This window comes from Labeo rohita, chromosome 17 (assembly GCF_022985175.1).
Source record: "Labeo rohita strain BAU-BD-2019 chromosome 17, IGBB_LRoh.1.0, whole genome shotgun sequence".
In the NCBI taxonomy this organism is placed as follows: Eukaryota; Metazoa; Chordata; class Actinopteri; order Cypriniformes; family Cyprinidae; genus Labeo; species Labeo rohita.
The window spans coordinates 27,604,042-27,628,113 of NC_066885.1; the positions used below are offsets into that span (position 1 = coordinate 27,604,042).

General features: G+C 35.3%; 1 protein-coding gene across 2 annotated transcripts in view; it reads right to left on the bottom strand.

Annotated features, from left to right (window-relative positions):
- The window catches only part of tmem260 (transmembrane protein 260), a 42,897-nt gene that overhangs the window by 7,344 nt on the left and 11,481 nt on the right, over positions 1-24,072 (bottom strand). For both annotated transcript variants that reach the window (XM_051132723.1, XM_051132724.1), the window contains exons 4-10: positions 9,353-9,530; positions 9,142-9,255; positions 8,390-8,569; positions 8,226-8,266; positions 6,271-6,357; positions 4,876-4,984; positions 4,618-4,790 (exon numbers count right to left, since the gene is read on the bottom strand). In XM_051132723.1, coding sequence (XP_050988680.1) covers positions 4,618-4,790; positions 4,876-4,984; positions 6,271-6,357; positions 8,226-8,266; positions 8,390-8,569; positions 9,142-9,255; positions 9,353-9,530 — 882 coding nt within the window. The remainder of the gene's footprint in view (positions 1-4,617; positions 4,791-4,875; positions 4,985-6,270; positions 6,358-8,225; positions 8,267-8,389; positions 8,570-9,141; positions 9,256-9,352; positions 9,531-24,072) is intronic.

Sequence of the window (24,072 nt, forward strand, 5' to 3'; positions counted from 1 at the left end):
AGTGTTTTGTATATGTGACCCTGGACCACAAAACCAGTCGTTAAGTAGCACGGGTATATTTGTAGCAATATCCAAAAATACATTGTATGGGTCAAAATTATAGAATTTTTTTAATGCCAAAAATCATTAGGATATTAAGTAAAGATCAAGTTCCATGAAGATATTCTGTAAATTTCCTATCGTAAATATATCGAAACTTAAATTTTTAATTAATAATGAATAATTTTTTTAAAACAATAATTCAAATAAATCTGAAATAAAAACAAAAAGAAATATTATATGAAATACAAAAGTCAACAAATATTAGAAATAAGTTTAGGTTGAAGTTACTGGAAATAAAAATGAAAACAAAGCCAAAATAAAAAGAATAATAATTATCATAATAATAAAAGTAATGTATATATATACATTATATATATATATATATATATATATATTATGCATTATAAAGGGCTATTAAAGGGTACAATGCATTATAATTATTAAAACTGTGCATTGTAATACATTATATCTTGTTGTAAATAATTATCACCGAATTTAAAGTGCATAGTGTAACAATGAATTGATAAGTGTTATAATGTATTAACTGTGGTTACAATTATTCATGAGATTTGCAATGCATTTATAAATTGCAATACAAGGCATAATTAATGAATTAAAATTACTTTTAGAATGCATTATATTAAAATAACTGCTCCAAATACAATATAAAGCTACACATTTTCATATATAATTCATATTAACAAATGAACTAATTCATTTTAATATTATATTTAAATATGAATTTTTTTAAAATATGTAATTAATGTAATATTGTAAAGACAATAAAATTACATAGTTTCTAAAAATAAAAAAAATGTCTTTTATTGTACTAAAGCAAAGTGTTAAAATATGAAGTTAAAATAATATCTTAGGTGAACATGTTAACTTTGACAGCAAATATGTGCATATAGTAAATATAGAGTTTTAACATAGATAAATGTAGGTTTTGTTTGTACTGATGTATTTATTTTTGAGTTGAACTCAAAAGTTTACATACACCTTGCAGAATCTGCAAAATGTTAATTATTTTACCAAAAGAAGAGGGATCATACAAAATGCATGACATTTTTTTTATTTAGTACTGACCTTAATAAGGTACTTCACATAAAAGATGTTTAAATATAGTCCACAAGAAAAAATAATAGTTGAATTTATAAAAAAAAAAAATACCTTGTTCAAAAGTTTACATACACTTAATTCTTAATACTCTGTTGTTACCTGAATGATCCACAGCTGTTTTTTGTGTTTAGTGATAGTTGTTCATGAGTCCCTTGTTTGTCCTGAACAGTTCAACTGCCTGCTGTTCTTCAGAAAAATCCTTCAGGTCCCACAAATTATTTGTTTTTTCAGCATTTGTGTGTATTTGAACCCTTTCCAACAATGACTATGATTTTGAGATCCATCTTTTCACACTGAGGACTACTGAGGGACTCATGCAACTATTACAGAAGATTCAAACACTCACTGATGCTCCAGAAGGAAAAACCATGCATTATGAGCCGGGGAGGTGGGGGGGGGGGACTTTTTGAATTTGTCTTCTGGGAAACATGTACGTATCTTCTATAGCTTCTGAAGGGCAGTACTAAATGAAAAAAATATGATATTTAGGCAAAATAAGAAAAATGTGCACATCTTTATTCTGTTTAGAAGTTTTCACCCCTGGCTCTTAATGCATCATTGTTCCTTCTGAAGCAACAGTGAGCTTTATAAATTCAGCTATTGTTTTCTTTTGTGGACTGTATGTAAATGTCTTTTATGTGAAATACCTTATTCAGGTCAGTACTAAATAAAAAATAACATGCATTTTGTATGATCACACTTATTTTGGTAAAATAATTAACAAGTCTGTTGTAAAAGCTATAGAAAGACAGTATACAACAGTTTGCAAGCTGAAAATGATCTGAAAGTGATATAGAAGTATAAAAGTAAACATTCATTCACAAATACTTTAACCACATCAGCAGTGCTGTTTACTTTGAAGAGTTTGCACAAAAGTGTAAGGATGCGTGACACTGTCGTTCTTTCAGCTATTCTGCAGTCAGTTGCTGTGTTTCTCCGTGAGCAGTGAGGTGAGCAGTGATGAGGTGGAACATCTCTCGGCTGTAATCAGCCTCGGACAGGTGTGATGAGCGCTGACAAGAGTGTCAGTTTCACGATTGATCAAAGCGCCACAGTTTGTGGCAGCGATGTACCAAACCTCAGCGCTCTAATCTACATGACTGCCGTGGCTAGGATGTCTAATCAAGCACAGAACTCGGCTGCTTTAATCTGCATGACTAGCGTGGCCAGGACGGCTAATCAAGCATAGAGTCAAAGCTGCAGAAGAGTGCAAGAGAGCTTTTGCTTTGATGTGTGGTGAAGCATGGAGGAAATGAGGAATTCAGGGACTGACTGCCAGGGTCTGGATAATCAACCACAAATATACGATAAACGTAAACTTAGATGGTGCAACGGGTCTGTGATGTTGCAAAATAAAGCAATGACATATATATTTTTAATTTTTAAATCCATTCCAATTCAAACCAATTTCTTTCTTTTTTTTTTTTCATTTTAAAAATTAAAAATAAATATTAAGTAAGGAATAATATCAGCTGGTTGTTATCACAAAGACAAAAAAGAGGTAATATAAGAAGTGATATATGAAATAGTTCAAAATGATGGTTGTCAATTATACAATTTTACAAACTGCTTGACCTACAATTTTGAGTTTTTTGATAATATTCAGTTTTCTCTTTTTGTAAGAGGAACCAAACAGCAATGCATATTACATAAAGAACAATATTTAACCATACTGATTTACATGTAACTATAAATACATACACTACAGTCTCCTGTGCTCCTCCTATACTAAATATGCATTAATTTGACCAAAAATATAGGAAAAACAGTACTATTGTGAAATATTACAATTTAAAATAAGCTATTTCTATTTTAATCTATTAAAAAAAGTCATTCATACCTGAGATGACAAAGCTGAATTTTCAGCATCATTACTTCAGTCTCATGATGCTTCAGAAATCATTGTGATATGCTGATTTAGTTTAGAAATATTTTTTTATTATAATCAATGTTGAAAAAAAGCAGTGCTGCTTAATATTTTGAGAGAAACCACAAATTTACAGGATTCTTTGATTAACTGAATGTTCAAAAGAACAGGACTTATTTGGTAAATATATATTTTGTTACATTATATATGCCCTTAATGTCACTTTTGATCAACTTAATGCATCACTGCTTAACTAAATTATACATTTCTTTCCTAAAAAAAACTTGACCACACGTTTGAACAGTAGTGTACATTTTATATGTAGACATACACATAATTTGTGTAAACGGCCACCTGGGGACACATTTGAGTGAGGACAAAAGCAAATTACCAGAAACCTCATCTTAACACTTTCATATATGAAGTCTGCTACATCTGTGGTATTCAACATTGGTTAGCAAATACAGTTGAGGTCAAAAGTTTACAGAATCAACAAAATGGTAATTATTTTACCAACATAAGAGGGGTCATACAAAATGCATGTTATTTTTTTATTTAGTACTGACCTAAATAAGATATTTCACATAAAAGACGTTTACATGTAGTCCACAAGATATAATAGTTGAATTTATAAAAATGACCCTGTTCAAAAGTTTACATACGCTCGATTCTTAATACTGTGTTGTTACCTGAATGATCCACAGCTGTGTTTTTTTTTCTTTGTTTTTTGTTTTTGTTTTTGGACAACTGAGGGACTCGTACGCAAATATTACAGAAGGTTCAAACGCTCACTGATGCTCCAGAAGGAAACACGATGCATTAAGAGCTTTTGGGAAACATGCAAGTATCTCCTGTAGCTTCTGAAGGGCAGTACTAAATGGAAAATCTGTTCAAAAGTTTACACCCCCCCACTCATAATGCATGTTTTTTGTTTTGTTTTTTTCTTCTTCTGGACCATCAGTGAGTGTTTGAACCTTCTGTAATAGTTGCATATGAGTCCCTCAGTTGTCCTCAGTGTGAAAAGATGGATCTCAAAATCATACAGTCATTGTTGGAAAGGGTTCAAATACACAAACAAGGGACTCATGAACAACTATGACTATATAAAAAAAAACAGCTGTGGATCATTCATGGACAACACAGTATTAAGAATCAAGTGTATGTAAACTTTTGAACAGGGTCATTTTTATAAATTCAACTATTATTTTCTCTTATGGACTATATGTAAACGTATTTTATGTGAAATATCTTATTTAGGTCAGTACTAAATAAAAAATAACATGCATTTTGTATGATTCCTCTTATTTTGGTAAAATAATTAACATTTTGCAGATTTTGTAAGGTGTATGTAAACTTTTGACCTCAATTGTAGATCACCATGAAAACATAAACATGTTTAAATCCATCTAGTCGGCATGCATAAAGCTGCCTTAACATAAATGCTGACTCCCTTTGACAACAAATTAAGACCTTTTTAGTGTTTTTTTACTTTTGTGGCCTTAAATTTTATAAAGTGGATTCACAATGTTTGAAAAGTTTAATATTATCCATTGGCACTCAGTCTATGTGACTGTATGTGAATGGTTTACCTGTGGTTTAAGCTGATCATGTGTAAGATGAGGCCTGCAGTGAGTATCCAGGCTCCTGTGTTCCACACCGTCCCCCAGCCCAGACGCCCACTCAGCCAACACACAGCCCAGCTCAGACCCAGACCAGCCAGGACACACACCCCAGCATCAGCCTGCAGCCAGAAGCGCTCCACCTACATACATGCAACATATTCACTGAACTGTGTCTTAAACATCTTGCATTATACAAGAAACATAACTTTTAGAATTGTAACTCACCACTCCCAGCAGAAGAGGCTTCTCAATGTTCAGGTTTGCTCTCCAGGCAAAGAACACAGAGTAGATGCCCACCATGGTGACAATCAACCAGACAAAAACACACCGCAGTCTGGGGAGTCACATATATGCCATTAGTCAAGTTTTATGATGATATTTCCCTTACAATATAATGACAAAACCATTTGTATATAGAGAGAGCTGTAGTAATATTACATTTCTATAAACAAGAAGATATCTAATGAACATTTGGTTAGCTAATTTGTTGTTTTCTGCTCTGTTGGTAAGACCTAAGTTGAGTCAATAGTTTTCATAAAATTAGTTCACTGAAGAATAACACTTTATTTTAAGGTGTCCTTGTTACACGTTGCATGTACTTAATATTATAACAACAATTAATTATGCATAATTACAAGTAACCCTAAGCCAAACCCTAATCCTAATCCTAACCATATAGTAAGTACATGTAGCTAATTAATAGGAAGGAAACCTTAAAATAAAGTGTAACCATCGTGTTTATTTTTATGTAACAATATAATAAAACATAACATCAACAATATTTACCTTCATACACACCTCGCAATTCAGGGGATTATTATTATTTTTTTTTTTTCATTTACTATTATTATTATTATTTTAAAAGGTAATAATTTTCACAATAGTACTGTTTTTTTATTTTGGTCAAATAACTGCAGCCTTGGTAAGACATAAGAGAACAAAAAAAAACACTGAATAAAAAAAAATAAAAAAAAGGTTATTGCAACTTTTTTCTCACATTTTTGACATTTCTCTTAGAATTATGAGATATAAACTCGTAATTGCCAGTTTTAAAGTCAGAAATGCAAGATATCAACTTACACATTAGAATTTTTTTGAGATATAAAATCGCGTAGTCAGCATTATGACATTTTCTCACAATTGTGAGATACAAACTCACAATGCGAGTTATAAAGTCAGAATTGCATGATATAAACTAATTGCGAGTTATAAAGTCAAAATAGGGAGATATAAACTTACAATTCAGAATTTTTTCTCTAAATTTTGAAATATAAAATCGCACAGTCAGTATTCTGACGACTTTTCACACAATTTTGAGATACAAACTCACAAGTGCGAGTTATAAAGTCAGAATTGCGTGATATAAACTCACAATGGCGTAATTCGAGTTTATATTTCGCAATTATTTTTTTTTGTCTGAGAATTGTTACTCTCAATTGCGAGTTCCAGTCTAATTCTGAGTTGGAAAAGGACTGATATTAGCTCAGAATTGTAAGTTTGTATCACGCAATTCTAAGAAAAGAAGTCAGAAATGCAAGAAAACTTGTAATTGCGAGACAAAAGTCGCAATGACCTTTTTTCATTTTTTATTCAGTGGCAGAAACGGGCTTCCATACTTACTTGTTCCATAAAGACAGTAAAATGCCTAGAAGCGCCAGCGCTAGTACTGGAGTAGACAGATCGTTCACACAGTGATTCCACTGAGCCCTGAGACACAAGAGACACACTTATCAATACATCCACTACATGTGCATGTCTGTGTGACGGACAGAGACTCAAACTGAAAGTGCTGTGAGTGTCTGAATGTTTTTTTCAACATTAAGTGCAGTCTTGTGACAGCCTTTCCTTCTATCTGTCTCCCCAACCCAGTCAATGGCCAATTTCGCTGCTGAAAGAGATAGTGCCCTGCCTGTGCCTTAATACCCATCTCTCTCTGACAGCTTATTTAAGCGTCGTGTGAAAGCGCGTGTGTGTGAGAGAGTGAGAGAGCGTTTGAGCTCCTTATGGCAGGTTTATGCTGTGACATGCTTGTTGTGTTCCCCTCTCTGGCTCTCACCTGTCCATCACGCTATGTGGCAGCTGTAGGGGGTGATGGGAAACGGCTGATTGGTACTAGCGGGACATAAAATAAGCTCTCTCTCTGGGGACACCCAAACGTTTGATGAGGGTGGGCTGAGGAGACGACCCGAGTCTCGCATGATGTGTTACACCAGTGTCATCAGAGACGTTGTGAACGTCACTGATCGTTTCTAAGCCAGTGCAACACAACATATTTGTTATTCCTAGTTCAGCTTTGCAGTTTTTTAAGTGTAAGGGGATCTACAGTACAAGAATTAACTATAGAAGAGGTATTAACAGAGTCATTAGTATTTATTAAAGCTGCCACTTATTATAAGTAGGGGAAAAAATAGACAAATAAAAACATTTGCAACTTATTTCAAAGTACACAGTGTACTTAAAAAGTACTGTAATATAAGTTATGGTTATGCACAAGATATAGTTAGTGTCTAGTTATGACTAGTTATTGCAATTATGGTACACCATTTTAAGAACCAGTTTCTCACTATTAACTAGCTGCTTATTAGCATGCATATTACTAGCATATTATCTGTATTAGTACATATAAAGCATATTAATGCATGGTCATATTTCAGGTCCCATAATTCATCCCATACCTAAACTTAACAACTAATTTACGAACTATTAATAAGCAGCAAATAAGAAGTTTGTTCAGGAAAACACCTTAATAGTGAATATGCGTTTCCTATTCTAAAGTGTTACCGCAATTACTATAAGCAAACAGTATGTATATGCAGAACATAACTGTAAAATGAAGTGCAACTGAATATTAATATAAAATTGTAATATTTTAGTATTAAATCACAATTACTGCAGTTACAATATCAAGGGGCATAATCAATAATTAAGATTTTTTGACAACCATGCAACTATATTTAATTTGAAATAAATTTTTGGCATTCAAAATCTAAATGGTAGCAATTAAATCAATGTAGTATTTGCATACTGAATTGCAACTGTTTTTATTTGTTGCATTTATTTTAAACTGCTTGACAGCTTGCATCATCACAAAATGTAAACTATATTATTGCCTAGCTCTAATCTGCTAAATGCGACTAAAAGGCATTAAATGATATCGTAAACATTAACGTCATGATTTTCTGTAACACCGCTTTGAAAAAAATGTGTGAAAAGCGCTAAATAAATAAATTTGACTTGACAGGTTAGGTTAGGCTTAGGTTTAGTTGGACTGGGCAAAAATATTGATTTCTCGATTATAAAATGCAATTTTGAGTTGCATTTCATTTTTTGGTTACTACATAATTCTCATACTCATACTTCCTTCTGGGAATGAAAATTTGGATACATAAATGAAAACAATCAATTGTAGTATTTGCATGCTGAATTGCTACTGTTTTTATTTTGTTGTTTTAAATTCTTTTTATACTGGCTTGAGTTTTTTGGTCACTACATAATTCCTGCTTTTCCTTTTGCAAATTACAATCTGGATTCATTCATCAAATCATCATAAATCAAATTGTTTTTCTTACACTCACCATAACATTTTTGAGAGGTTCGAGTTTTCATCTGTTTTTGCCTGAAGCCAAAGAAATACATAAGTGGTGCATTAGTTTCTGAAAATAATGCTGCACGGAAATAAGATCACATCCTAGTACATTTAACTTTTAAAAACATGTTTTCTAAATGAATGTGTTAGTACCAGGCTGAAGGTGCCATATTCAGCTCGGAGCAGGTGTGTGAGGAGGCCTCGGAGAGACGTCTGGTCTCCCCAGCTCCAGCGAGCTCTGTTGAGGTAGGAGGAAATGGGCAGGTAGATGTAGGGCACAAAGCCTGCCAGGAAACACGTCCCCAAAGACACCAGACCGGAGAAGGACAAACCCTGTGGGCAATGCATGTCATTTGTAATTGACAGATCCTTCCATTCCCAACAAATGTTCAAATTTACATACCAAAACATAATTATAATACAACAGCATGGACATAACATTTGTGACCCTGGACCACAAAACCAGTCTTAAGTCGCTGGGGTATATTTGTAGCAATACCCAAAAATACACTGTATGGGTCAAAATTATTGATTTTTGTTTTATGCCGAAAATCATTAGGATATTAAGTAAAAATCATGTTCCATGAAGATATTTTGTAAAATTCCTACTGTAAATATATAAAAACTTAATTTTATTTGACAACTTTAAAGGTGATTTTCTCAATATTTTGATTTTTTTGCACCCTCAAATTCCAGATTTTCAAATAGTTATTTCTCTGACAAATATCGATCTATTATAGCAAACCATACATCGATGAAAATCTTAATAATACAGAGTAATATCACAGAATATGCACTTTGAAAGGTATGTAACCTCCAGTATTAATGAAACTTACATGACTGCGAAATCTTGACAAATGATGTGTTGAAACCTGTTCAGCTGAGTGATTATCATCAGTACTTACATTATGAGTGTAGAGGTGCAGAAGGGCCCAGGGAATTATGATGACCACATACAAGACCAGTGTGTGCTGATTACACAGGCTCAGGCCACAGAAGAGCGCCCCCCATAGAGCAAACTGAGAATAGCCAAAAATATATATATAAATATTGTACCTGTTTCAAACTAACAATGATTTTGCACCTTCAAATATCAAATGGTTTGGACTATCGTACCTTCTTCTTGTGATGGACAGTCTCTGCACAGTGGAAACAGGCTGAGAGTGAGAAAAGGATGCCCACAAACAAGTTGTTAAGAGAAAAGACTTCACCCACGACCGACCACTGCCATACCAGCTTAGACACTGCAAAAACTCCACCTGCCAGGACGGCCCCTGGACCGGGGCCGGCCGTCCTGAGCACAGAAGAGACAATAGTGGTGTAATACTATATAAATACAATTTTTTAATACATAGCATTTTTAATACATAGCATAAACTCACGCGTGTAAGCGCTTTTATGCTGCAACATAATCTTGTATGTAAAAGAAAATCTATATATGAAGCAGCAAATCACAAATGTAAACAATCAGAAATATTTTGATTCAAAATCTATTGAATTAATAGATACACACTATTATAACCACATGTTTGAAAATAATAAATCAATAATTAACAGTGGTGTTATGTTGCGAGATCTGGCATCATGAGTTCAGTTACTTCACAAATAAAAATAAAGGTACAGAAGAATCACTGCAATATTCAATTTAAGGTGCCCACAGTCCAAAACCACTGGTACTACTCAGATGATTAGAGACCAGGTATAAATGTAAAAATGAAGCTCTTCATATAAAGTCGGATATACAAGTATGTCCAACTTCAGCTGTGTTCAAAAAGTACACTCACGTTTATATAGTTGAGGTCAAAAGTTTACATCCCCCTTTCAGAATCATTAAAAATGTTAATCATTTTACCAAAATAAGAGGGATCATACAAAATGCATGTTATTGTTTATTTAGTACTGACCTGAATAAGATATTTCACACAAAAGATGTTTACATATAGTCCACAAGAGAAAATAATAGTTGAATTTTTAAAAATGACCCTGTTCAAAAGTTTACATACACTTGATTCTTAATATTGTGTTGTTACCTGAATGATCCACAGTTGTTCATGAGTCCCTTGTTTGTCCTGAAAAGTTCTTTTCACACTGAGAACAACTGAGGGACTCATATGCAACTATTACAGAAGGTTCAAACACTCACTGATGCCCCAGAAGGGAAAACGATGCATTAAGAGCCAGGGGTGAAAACTTTTGAACAGACAATTTTATTACAATATTCAAACAACTGCGCCAATAGTCTAGTGGGCAGCACGTTGACATGATGCTCGGGGCGTCACGACTTCGAGTCCAGGCTCATGTGCCTTTCCCAATCCCGTCCCCCTCTCTCTCTCCCACTTCACTTCCTGTCATTACTCTACTATCCTATCAAAATAAAGGCAACAACGCCAAAAATAAATGTCATATTGGCAGTGTTTAATGTGGAGTGACAGATCGCTGTAGCGCTGTGACGTTTTTATGACAACCACATTTAAATATTTATATTAAAAAAAAATTATTGGAGTGGAAATATAATTATGTAATTGTAAAGCATTAGAACTTTTATTATTATACACTCTAGTATTATAAAAACGTAATTTAAGGTCTTTGCACACTGAGTCTGAAATTTACAGCCGAAATTTTTGCACGTTAAAAAATAAATACTACCTCACGTTGTGTCAATCATGTTTACTCAATGCCTCCGAAACGTTCGTCTGTCATAAAAAAAAAATAAAAAAAATTGCGTTTTCGCATCCGTAGCAAGCCATTTGATAGAAAAGGATAACGAATACGGAAAAACGAAAATTTCGGACTCAGTGTGCAATGACCAAAGGACATTTTTACCAGCAATATTATAGTAATGTATTGCCACTCATGACTCTCATGTATATTGTACAGCATTAGTTGAGAGATTTTTTTTGCTTGTGAAAATTTGCCATGTACTGTACCTGATATACGTATATCCAGAACAATCAATACAAATTGAAACAAATTGCAAGCTTGTGAATCAAAATTAAATCAAATCATGAAATTTGTGTCAAAACCCAGCACTAAGGTTTAGGGTTAATTGTTTGTAATTATGAATAATTTTGAGTATATGAAACGTGTAACGAAGGCAATGTAAAATAACGTTTTATCTGTTATTTTTATAAAAAACAAAATTAACAAATACAGTGCCCCAAAATTGCTTATATGTAGATATTTCACCACATAAAGCACGCTAGAAAAAACATAATAGCATACTTCAACTGGTAAACATAGGCCTAGAAATCTGGTTTCCTTATGAATTCATAATTAGGGGGAAAATCTCTGCATGTTTAAAGTATATTCACCTGCAATGCATATATAATTTGAGACTTGACTTTGACTTGTGACAAAAGACTTGACTTAGACTTGGACTCCAGCTGGGAAGAAGAAAAAAGGACACAAGGCCGGGTCGAGGTAAAAGGAAACGCTAGACGAAAGGATGAGCGAGTGAGGTCAGCTTTGTCTGTTGGAGACCACAGAAGACAGAAATGAAGGAAAGCAAAGAGAATTAAAAAAAAAAGTTGTGAAGACGCAAAAGAGAGAGAGCTGCAGAGAAAAAAAAAAACTCAGCCGGTCTCCAGCACACTGGCTTGGAAAAATTTTAGCGGGCTTGACAATTAAAGGGGGGTGGTAGAGGGGGGGAAGCGAGGCAGTATGGCCCTCTCCTCATTGTGCCGAGTGGCTTAGAGTCCTCATCAGCCTATCAGCTAAGTGACAGGCGGAGAGCTGCTCTATTCAGCGGCACAGATACACGCCGCGGGCCAAGCGGCTGCCAGCTCCCTCCTGACCCCGCAATCCCTCGCCGCTGACAGCTTCAAGCTCCATGGCAAATTAGGCGCTCTCACATTACAATCGCACAAGACAGATTCCATTAACGGTATCTGAAATTGAGTAGAGAGCAGGGCCCTCGCCTTATCAGACCTGACTCATAAGCAGCGGCGGCACCGCCGAAGCTCGCACGCTTAATCACGAGCCATGATACCATTTAGACGTTTCCAGCGCGCCTCTGCCTGCCGCTGTGATAGTCGGCCACAAAAGAGGCTGATGAGACTTAGGGGAAGGGGAACAATGGAGCTTTCGCAGGGAAAGCAAAGTAAGTCAGGAAAAAGGGGAGCGGAGAGAAGGATACGGATGGAAGAAAGGAGGAAGGATGGTGTGTGCGGAACTCGCGCTTGCTGACTACTTCTCTTTTCTCTTCTCCCGCTTTTTGCACACTACTTGCCTTTCCTCTCTTTTCTTTTCCCGTCTCGTACGAGACGAGGCCGCGCGTGTGCGCTCGGTCCGACTAATAGCTTGTCAAAAGCGGGCGGGGGGGATTCTTGGTGATATCGGCTTCTCTCTAGTCCTCTTTACGACTCGAGGATGGGGCGAGGAAGACGAGGCTCGGTGAAGGTGCGGACCCCCCGCACCCTCGATTCTGCTCCCGCTGCGTGGCAATTAACCCCCAGCGCACGTCGGCGGGGTTGGGGGGCCGCAGGGGTGCTATCCGGAGGTAGGGGTCCTCGGTGCGAAATATCACATCCTCCCCCTGTCATCGCTTCAATGGGGCGGCCTGACAGTCCTCCTCCTGTCTTTATTTCTCTGACACGGACCTCTTTAAGAGTGTCTGTCTGTTTGAAGGAAGGCATGTGACACGTCCTTCATTCCAGAACATGTAGGACCACCTGGGTCTCCCTCTCTCTCTTCAGTGGTAAGGTGAGAGAGTGACACTTGCGTGCAGCTTCAGAGGCTTGTTTGCTGTTATCACATCTGCTGTGCAGGATACTGCTGTGTTAGTGTCTCTGTAGCGCTTCAGTTCAGAACAGATAGGTGACTCTAAAATACACACTGCAACTGTGCAAACATGCTTGGCTACATTACTGCATTGCTTTTTAATAACTTCTTGCTTTTTAATAAAATAAAAAAGTAGGGTTGTCAATGTAATTTAGTACAGGTAATATATCGAATTGTGTCATATGACCATACATTTTTTAAGACATTTTCAGTAAAGCTTTATTTTAGTGTCCTTGTTATATGTTATATGTATAACAATGATGCATAAAAATGATGCATCAGTACTTTTGTGTAATTACAATGTACTAACGACAACAAAACTCTGAAGCAGCCAATAGCGACGTCTGTATTCGCTGCATTTACAAACGTCGATAGACCGTTGAATCTTGACACCAAGATCGGTGGCTTTCGTCAAAACAGAGATGGAATGTAAATACACAATTTACGTGATTAAAAGAGTACGAAAATCTGACTAAATGTTCTATGACAATTTGCAGTGTTACATATCATTGAGACACAATGCTGAAAACAACAGGTAGCTAAATGCCATTATATTCTATTTCCATGATCGTGAAGTAAATATCTTTACTCTGCCAGGTAGCCGGTGTTTTGTATACATTTGGTCAATCAGAGTAAATTTACACCACTGGTAGTTCCTATAGAACGGTTTTAAACCCTACTCTGAAGTAGGAGCTAATTTAGTTCCCCCAAACTGAGTTCCTAGTTCCTGCAGTGCAAACACGCCAAAAAGCGTGAATTCCACCAACAGTTCCAGGAACTATGAAAAGGTTCCTTCGGTGCGAAAGCCCGTCAAATTATAATAAAATATAAGATGCATATATAAAATATATATGCATCTATAACAGATTAATGGCATATTAAAATGATAATGTCAGTATATAATGTAACAGTTTTGAGTTCTACGATTTTTAACCCCTTTTTTTAACCCTTATTCAACATGCTTTTGTTTTTAAATCACTTATTTGTATGGTGGGGAATAAAAGTGTCTTAAAAGACAATTAAACATTTAGAAACTCTATTAGATAACAGACTTAGTTTGAGCTGTTACAAATACATACAGTTAGCCCATGCATGTGCTCAAGTTTAAGTAGCAAATAGGACAACGTCAACAGAGCTCTCACAAAAGCTATAGAGAAACTACTGAAAAGAAATTTTTTTTATTACTTTTTAAAATCTAAGACTATGTAAAGATTACCAAGACATTAAAATTTCATAGACAGCTGGTAGCCTTATTTGTTAGCTTAAAATGTGTTGTACCAGAAAACCTTTGAGGGTGTTGAAAAAGCACAATATCAAAAAATATTTGATAAGAACAACTGAGGAAAGCATGGCTTTCATGTTGGGGCATCTTGCCGAATACCACTCTTGAACAAGAAGAAAATAAAACCTTGACTTGATTATGCTAAAATTCATTTGGATAGACCTGTGGAGTTTTAGAAGAGTATTTTATGGAGTGATGTGACCAAACTGGAACTGTTTGGACCTATGGATCAGCAGTATGTCTGGTGCAAAAAAGGCAAAGCTTATAAGCAGAAGAAGACCATCTCCATCGTCAAACATGGAGGTGGAGTAGTCCTGTTATGGGGTTGTTTTACTGTAGTAGGAAGTGGAAATCATGACTGTATGAAGGACATTATGGATTCTTTGAAGTATCAGGCCATTTTGGCAAGAATTGTCTTTGGTGCAAAGACTGAAGCTAATGATCAGTGGATGTTCCTGCAGGACAATCATTCCAAAGCATACATCCAAATCTACTTGTGTTTGGTTCAGGGATCAGTCATAGGATGTTCTTGAGTGGCCTGTTCAGTCTCCAGATTTAATTCTCATTGAAAATATTTGGTTGAATTAAAAAAAAAAAAAAAACAGTGGCAAGGTGTAAATCAAATACTATAAATGATTTGAAAGCTTTTTCAGGCGAGGAATGGGCCAAGATTGCAGTAGAGAAGTGACAGAAGCTTCTAAGCACTTCCAAGCAGTGTTTATTGTTGGTTTTAAAGAACAAAATATTTTGCACCAAATTTGACTTTTGGGGGGTTGAATAATTTTAAACATTAATGTTTAGAGACAATTTTATTTTATCAACTTACATTCTCAGAATTACTCAAATGTGTATTAATAAACTTTGACCAATAGTTTACTGACATATATTAGGGCTGTCAGTAAACTATTAATCGCGATTAATCGCATACAAAATACAAATTTAAATTTGCCTAATATATTTGTGTGTGCTTTGTGTAATTATTATGTATATATAAATACACACAAATTAATGTATATATTTAAGTGAAATACGCTATTTATGTAAAAAAAATATGTATTTATAACAAATAATATAGAAATTATAATAATACATATACTTGTAAATATTTCTTAACTATATACATGGATATGTTTGTATTTATATATACACATAATAATTACAAACAGTACATACACATATATTAGGCAAACTCAAACTTTTATTTTCTATGTGATTAATCGCAATTAATCATTTGATAGCCCTTATATATATATATATATATATATATACACACACACACACACACACACACACACACACATATATATATATATATATATAATAATTGGTATCAAATTTCTCTTCATTAACAACTTTTCTCAGCAATTAACTGATTAATTTGATTAATCAGTACATCAGCAGCAAATTATTTCATTAAAATCTCACAAAAGCATTAAAATAGCTTAAGTGTTATTAGAAATCATCTTAAGTATTATTTGAAATTAGCATAAAATAAGAATTATCCAAATGAAACTATTAGAATTATTAGGAATGAATAATGTATCTGTAAATCGGGTACCGGAAGTAACATTCCCATTCTCCGAACTGATTTTGAACATTTAATTATAAACCTTAAAAGACAGAACTGAGAGCTAAAGATTGTTAATAGTTAATAACAGTTTGAATTCTGGTGAAAAAATGCATGACATATGATTCTGCAGAAAAATCCCCACCAATCAGATTAAAAAAAAAAAAAAAAATATATATATATATATATATATATATATATATATATATATATATATATATATATATATATATATATATATATATACACACACACACACACACACACACAAAGCAACCACAAATCAATGGTTTTACATTCCTCCACCATTTTTACTTTGATTAAGTCATTCGCAATGCTTCATGGGATTGTAGTTCTTTCCCTCAATAAAGCTGTTTTGTCTGATTTTTAAGCATTTTTGTGCTTTAAATCAATGTTGTAATACACCTCATAACTGGTTGGTTTGGGTCAAACATCCCTAACACCCCTTTTTAAAATCTCTTTAAAATAGGCACTGTTGCACTATACTGACCGATATGATTTAATAATCACTATCAGTGTGATTCTAAACAACAATGAAATCAGATCATTTCTAGGCCCCATTTTTCAAATTCAAACTGTATATTACTTGCTAACGTTTTGATAGTGCCACAGAGTCTGAGTGTTTACATTTTGGGGAGGGGAATTTTGGACTTTTAGTTTGCATCTTATGACAGTTATTTCCTAAAGGGCAATTAAGAAACATAAACCTTAAGTATGGCCAAGCTTGGCTATGCTTATCCAGGAAGCCTTACATTTATGATAATGAGAGGTCTTATTTTCATTGATAAATGCAGTGAGGATACTGTGCATGGTGTGTGAATCTTTCAACATGTTTAGAGTATAAGGTATAATATTTGTTAGCAGCTGTTCATGGTGCAATTATGGAGCGACTATAAATTGAATTCTAGTGGAAGCTGTGCAAAGTATTACTGTCATACAATCTCCAGTAGATTCACTGTGTGCACGTATTGTACCTATGGACAGCGTTTTACTGGGCTGAGACATTCCTCCCCACAGCACAGTGCATGTTAAAACTAATAACTCCAATTCACCTCAAACAATACAGCCAACGGCACAACAATTTCACCCAATTCTGTCTTAATCCCCCACTGACACACGTCATGTGGACATAATAGACAAAAAGAAATTGTCTATATCATTCAGCAAATATGCATTTTATTTTCTACTAGTGCATTATTATTTTAATCAAGTCATTAATCAACTGTAGTATTATGTGGCCCTATGGAACGCATGCTTTCTGGGAAAGGCTGATCCTCTCCTTGCACGACTCCCATTAAAAACCGCCTGTGGAAACAGTTTGGGAAATGTAATATTATAGCAATATTGACTTCTGATGCAACAGACACAATCTTAGGGCTCCAGGCAAGGGGAAATTAAAGTGATGGCACAGCACAGTGAAATGGCCCTATTTCCCCCATTCTGAATGGGGTAATGAGGGTTTAGATGTCTTCATTAAACATGTGTTAAGGAAATATTACTGCACATCTTCAAACGGTGCCATTGGTCATGCTGAGTTGTAGAATATGAGGCCTGTAGTGGAGACGTTTAAAGGAAACTTACAGGTTAAATACAGTTTAAGCTCTATGGAAAGCATCTGAGTTTATAGAAAAATGAGTTATGCAGTTGTAATAGAGGTCTTCTGCATGATTACACGTTTATGTAAAGTTGTCTAAAAAAATATGTTTAAATGTTATGCTAATCATTTCAAAACAGCGTAAAAAAAAATCCAGTGCTGTACAACAGCTCCACTGACTTCTATTGCAAGCACATTACTGTACCCTTGTTTGTTATTTCAAACTAACGGACGACTCCATATTATTGTCAGCGGTAATCAGCAGAAGCTGCCAATAGGGTTTAAGTTGCATTTAATCTAGAATATTCATTTTGTTTTCAAGATACAAAGGTTCTTGGCATGAAAAACAAAGGGTGGGAGTCATAGCTAAAGAGCAGATATATTTACCAAAAACGAATGGCTGCAAACCAGAGCGTTTTAGAGATTAGACTGGCTAATAAAGCATATGCTTAAGCTGCCAGGAGCTGTTGTTTCTGGGTCGGTGATTTACCTGACAACAGAGGTATTCGGGAGGGGGCAGCCAAGGGACGTGGGAAACGACAGCGTTTTTTTTTTTCTTAGACTTAAACAGAAACAAACACACAGTCAAACAGACTGAGCTTCAGTTTTGAAATCCACTTTTGTAGATGTGTCAGTGTCACAGAACAAAGCGTGTTGAAGAAAGACAGACTAGTTCACTCAAAAATTAAAATTCTGTCATCATTTACTCACTCTCATGTCGTTTCAAACCTCTATGACTTTCTTTTTTTTTTCAGTGGAACATTAAAGAAGATATTCAGAGAAGTCAATGCTCACCAAAACCGTTTTGCAACCAAAAATCTTCAAAGTATCATTTTGTGTGTTTTGCAAAATAAAGCCATACAGGTTTGGAATGACATGAGGGTGAGTAAATGATAACAGACTATTCATTTTTGGTTAAACTGTCCCTTTAAATGCTCAAATTTGCACAGGCTATCACATTCTAACACGGGTACTGCTCTCCTGAAGCAACCGTCTTGTTAATAAACACAGCTCACCATAGAGAGCCACGGGGTGACTAAGAGCGAATGGAGGGTCCAGTAACGAAAGCACAGTTATGACCATATGGTAAAGTGCCTTATATGGACACAAAAGCACCGGGACAGGTGGGCACCGGAGCCCGGTCAGCTGTGATATGAGCTGGTGCATGCAGAACTGGACCCGTCTGCTCTTGGCTGGTGTGCAGCCTCACAGGTGCGGTGGACCCAGGACTGAGGAGGATGGGTGGAGTCACCTTTGCAGACCCCACGGCCACTTCTATTACGTAATCGACATCATGAACTTTCAGAAAATGCTAAGTAATCATTGTGTTATGCAGTCAGATTGTGTTCTTACTAGGCAGTAGAGTACCATGACGCATGCGGAAGAGAAAAGAAATTGACGAATAGTTATTTTTGTTTACTTTGCACAAAAAGTATGAAGTAGTTTCATAAAATTATGGTTGAACCCAGAGGTTGCGTTAACCGATAATTGTCCGTCATTGACAGAATTGTTTTTTTGTTTTTTGTTTTTTATCAGGGACGGAAAAATCTGAAGGCCGTCTGTCACTTTGACAGATTACACTGAGGGTGATCTATTGTTACTTCTAACTGTAATTCCCACCCCTGTCCAGTTGGTGGCGAGTGAGCTCCAGTGTAGCAGCAGAGCAATGGATCCAGAACAAAAATAAAAATTGTCACGAATGTTTTGCTACGGCGTTTGATTACACACGGACGAGTACTCAGATGTTACAACGATCTATCACGCCACATTAAAGAGCGCCGAAACAGTATTTATTGCTGGAATTTTCTAATGAAATTGACAGATTTTTAAATCTGAGACTTAAGCAACACAAAGCTTAACATATTGCAGTTTGTTGGATTGGAGGCACACTATGTACTGTTCATTCATCAGCTGAAAACAGCAAAGACCAAAAGATCGATTGAGATTTATGAATCAATATTGGTTTATAAAAATGAGAATATATTAAAATCGCTGTCACTGCAGGGTGTGGTGTTGAACCTGAAAAGTTATAGACAGTCTCATCTGTTCTCTTCAAAATAAATGTATAAGCCAATATCCTGTAGGTTCATAATTAAAAATGAAAATGTTAACAAAAATAAAAGCAATTAAATGTGTTATTTTATTTAAAATCTGAAAATTAAAATGACGGGTAATGATAGATTATGACAGAATTTTTACAACCCTGTCCATCAGAATATTGGACAATGGTAAAGTCTAACACATCCTCTGGTTGAACCACTGATGTCACATGGACTTAGTTTGCAAACAGTGATGACTGGTTTTTGTGGGCAGAGCCTTTGTAGTAGCAAAAAACCACAGGTTTCGAATGGTTTCGAGTAGCAGTCTATGGAAGCCATGAAAAAAAGGAATAAAAAAGGTAAATTTGAGTTTATATTTTAAAACTCACACTTTATTCTCACAATTTCGAGATTATATTTCACAATTCTGATAAGAAAAATCAACTGGTCATTCTGCCTTTTCCCCTCGTCTTAGAATCATGAGTTTATATCCCATACCTCTGGCTTTTTTTCACTCAGAATTGACAAACTCGCTACTGTTGAGTTAAATCAAATTTCATGTATTAGTCTGTCCGTTTAAACCTATTCATTTAGCTTCAAATGGCATCTTTGATGACATTATTCTATAAAAATGATTTACATTTGGATTCTGACATCCAAAGACACAATACATTTTTTCTCTTATTCCATGGATTTTACCCATTTCCCTTCATTTGTTACCAGTGCTTTTCTGCCACCACAATGCGTATGCAGCTGCAAGTGATATAACTGTGACGTCTACTCCAAACTGGTCTATTTTAATAATGTCCTTACTACTTTTCAGGGCCCTGAACATCTCAGTTGTGTTGCTGTCTATGCAAGGTCAGAAATCTCTCGATTTTTATTAAACATATCTTAAAGGATAAGTTCACTTACAGAACTAAAACTTACAAATAATTTACTCACCCCCTTGTCATCTAAGATGTTCATGCCTTTCTTTCTTCAGTCGTAAAGAAATTATGTTTCTTGAGGAAAACATTTCAGGTATGTTCTCCATATAGTGCACTTCGATGATGCCTGTGAGTTTGAACTTCCAAAATTCAGTTTCAGTGCAGCTTCAAAGGGCTCTAAATGATCCCAGCCGAGGAAGAAGGAACTTATCTAGCAAAATGATCAGTTATTTTTTCTAAAAAATTACAATTTATATACTTTTTAACCTCAAATGCTCATCTTGTCTAGCTCTGTGATGCACATGCATACTCTGGTTCAAGATAGTTAGGGTATGTCAAAAAACTCCCATCTAATTTTCTCTACTGTTTACAAAGTGAACGTGCAAAGAAGGTCAAACTCCCTTTACAAAAAAAGGTAAAACAGTGATGTAGGATGATTTTGACATTGGAGAAGACAATGAGATGGGAGTTTTCTGACATATCCTAACTGTATTGACCCGGATTACACAAAGTACGCATGTACATCGCAGAGCTAGACAAGATGAGCATTTGAGGTTAAAAGTTTATAAATTGTACATTTTTTTAGAAAATAACTGATTGTTTTGCTAGATAAGACCCTTCTTCCTCGGCTGGGATCATTTAGAGCCCTTTGAAGTGGCATTTTAACTGCATTTTGGAAGTTCAAACTCGCGGGCACCATAGAAGTCCACTATATGAAAAACATCCCTGAAATATAACATAACATGATAGAAACAATTTATTTACGACTGAAGAAAGACATGAACATCTTGGATGACAAGGGGGTGAGTAAATCATCTGTAAATTTTTGTTCTGGAAGTGAACTTCTACTTTAATTTGTGTTCTGAAGATGAACAAAAGTCTTAAGGGTTTAGAACGACATGAAGATGAGTAATTAATGACAGAATTTTCATTTTTGGGTCAAGTCAAAATCTATGATAGTTTATGCTTTTCTTGTAGGCTAATGTAAACTAAAAATAATGTTATGCTGTCGACATAAAATTCACATACTTATTTAGGATCAACAGCGTTTGGTCATAATTTTTGTTTTTAAGATTCTCAAAGACACCAATTAACGCTAAGAATGCTAAGGGTTTAAGTTAAAAAAAATATTTCTTTCATATTTCGTAATTCAGTCAACAATTATGATTATTATTGATGCCAGCTATCCTCAAAGAAAACATAAAGACTGTAGCACTCAAACCATGACGTTTAAAAAAAATCTGTAATTGACAAATCAAAGGAAAATGGAGTGCTGCGTCTGGGAAGCAAGACACATTGTATAACGGGTCTGTCTACCAAACATCAAAGAGTTTTCACAATGAGAACGTTTTATGGACAGCTCTATAATTCTGAAAATTATGTTTTGAAATATGTATATCTTATTTTTTTATTAGTCAGTGACATTTTGAATCAGAGTGTCAACCAAAGGGAAACATGTTTTAAAACAGTTCTGTCACCCTCAAGTTACTCCAAACTTGTATAAGTTTCTTTCTTCTGAAAGTTACAGATAACCATTGACTATTTTATGTTTATATAATGGCTACCAGCAACTGTTTGGTTACCAACATTCTTCAAAATATCTTCTTTTAGGAGAAAGAAATTCATGAACAACACGAGACTGAGTAAATGATGACAAATTTTTCATTTTTCGGTGAATCAATTTCATTGAAGCATTTTTCTTCATTTTGATATCAGCACATTTTTATTTGTATGACTCCCAAAAGTTAATTGAATAAAAAATAAATAATAATAATAATAATAAAAATTCCAGTCATTGTACATATGCAAACGCATTATGTCATTGACCCACATACTGCACAAAAACACAGGACAGAGTAATATATCTAACAAGCAAGGCATTCAAACCTTAATCGACTGAAATTCCTCGAATCTAAAGATGGCAGAGAATGTATAGGGCAGAAAATGGTCAGTCTCAGAGTGGTGTTGGATGCCAGGGTAGCAGCCTGGGGACAGGCCTGTCCGGTAGTGTTCCTACTGGGAGTGGCACGCCACCTCAGCATTACCACTGGGCACGGGCGAAGCACCTAAGAACCCCAATGCCAACCCAGAAGGGAGTCCCAGACTGTGCCGGAAGCTCTGAAACCCCTAAAACACTCCCTCCTCCCAGTCCTGGCATCTCAAGCCTGCCAGCTATTGCTCTGAGCCCAACAGACATGCATGAGGCCAAACCTCAGCCTAAGCCTGGACAGATAACCATCAAAACCTATTACGCTTATGTTTTCAATTGAAAACATAGATTATATAGTGAAACTTAAGAGCTAAGAGGGTTTGTGTGTGTGTGTGTGTGTGTGTGTATGTGTATGCAGCAAAATCCTCACTGCCATCAGCCACAGGAGGAGGATGGGCTGCGGAGTTGCGGGGGCCAAAGGAAATGACTTTTTTGGTTGCTGTAATCCAAAATTGGATCTAAATCCTTTGAGGCTTAAGAGCAGAGGTTGCATTGGACATGTAACTGCAGCCAAATCTCTGGCCAGCTTCGCTCACAAACTCAGCTGAGTGAGGGCATGCGTTTATCAAAGACACGTGTAGATATTAAAATACATGCATGTTTAGACCAATTTTCTGACTGAACTAGTCTAGGAAGGCAGTTAATGTCAGGACATCGTACTATAATCAAAAAATAAGGGAGTTATTTTTTTCTATTTCAGATTTCTTCAGTATTCAAATTTGTATTCATCTGAACAGTTAAGCAGTAGTGAGTAGTACTTACACAGGCTATTTACACTAACTCTGGGCTAGACAATAGGGCTGCACGATTAATCGCACGATGTCGTGAGGCGCGTTTAGTCAATGAAGCCGGTACGTTGATTAGTAGTAAAGCTCCATCACGTAATCAAAGTACTGGCTTCATTGACTAAACGCGCCTCACGACATCGTGCGATTAATCGTGCAGCCCTACTAGACACATTAAGAAAGACAGCTGTTAAACAAAACCTCCAGTAGCACAGGTAGTAAATTGTGCAACACTGAGATTTTGACACAATCGAACCAAGTTCGAATCCACCTTTTGCCTAAACTCATTCTTCTCCCTTTTCTCATCACATATCACATCAGAAAAGCATTTATTTTCAGTAAAATTGAGGAAATAATCAAAAAGTGGAAAATAAAGTGCCTCATCAGTGTTAATCGGTTAGTATTGGGTAGGTGTATCGAGGGTTTTATTGTCCCAATAAAGCAGCATCCATTAAATAATGTTAATAAAATTATAATTTACACTTAATACATTATTATTGCATACTGTTTTATAATGTACTACAATACTGAGGTGCAAATATCTGCCATTAAGTACTATAAATAGCATAACTACTAGTTCATTTGCAAAAACAGAATTTTAACGATTTTCAAAAATCATGTTTTTTCACCGTGCATTCCAATTAATCTTAATAAAACTGCAGTTGGGTTATTTTGACAATGATAACATAATAAAAAACATGATTTGAGTTATATTTTTCTGCAAAACTCTTCAAACACAGCTATTTTTACATTTACATTTTTACATATATACATTTATATATATATATATATATTAGTGCTATCAATCGTTAAAAAATTCACTAATTAATCACACATTTTCATGAAATTA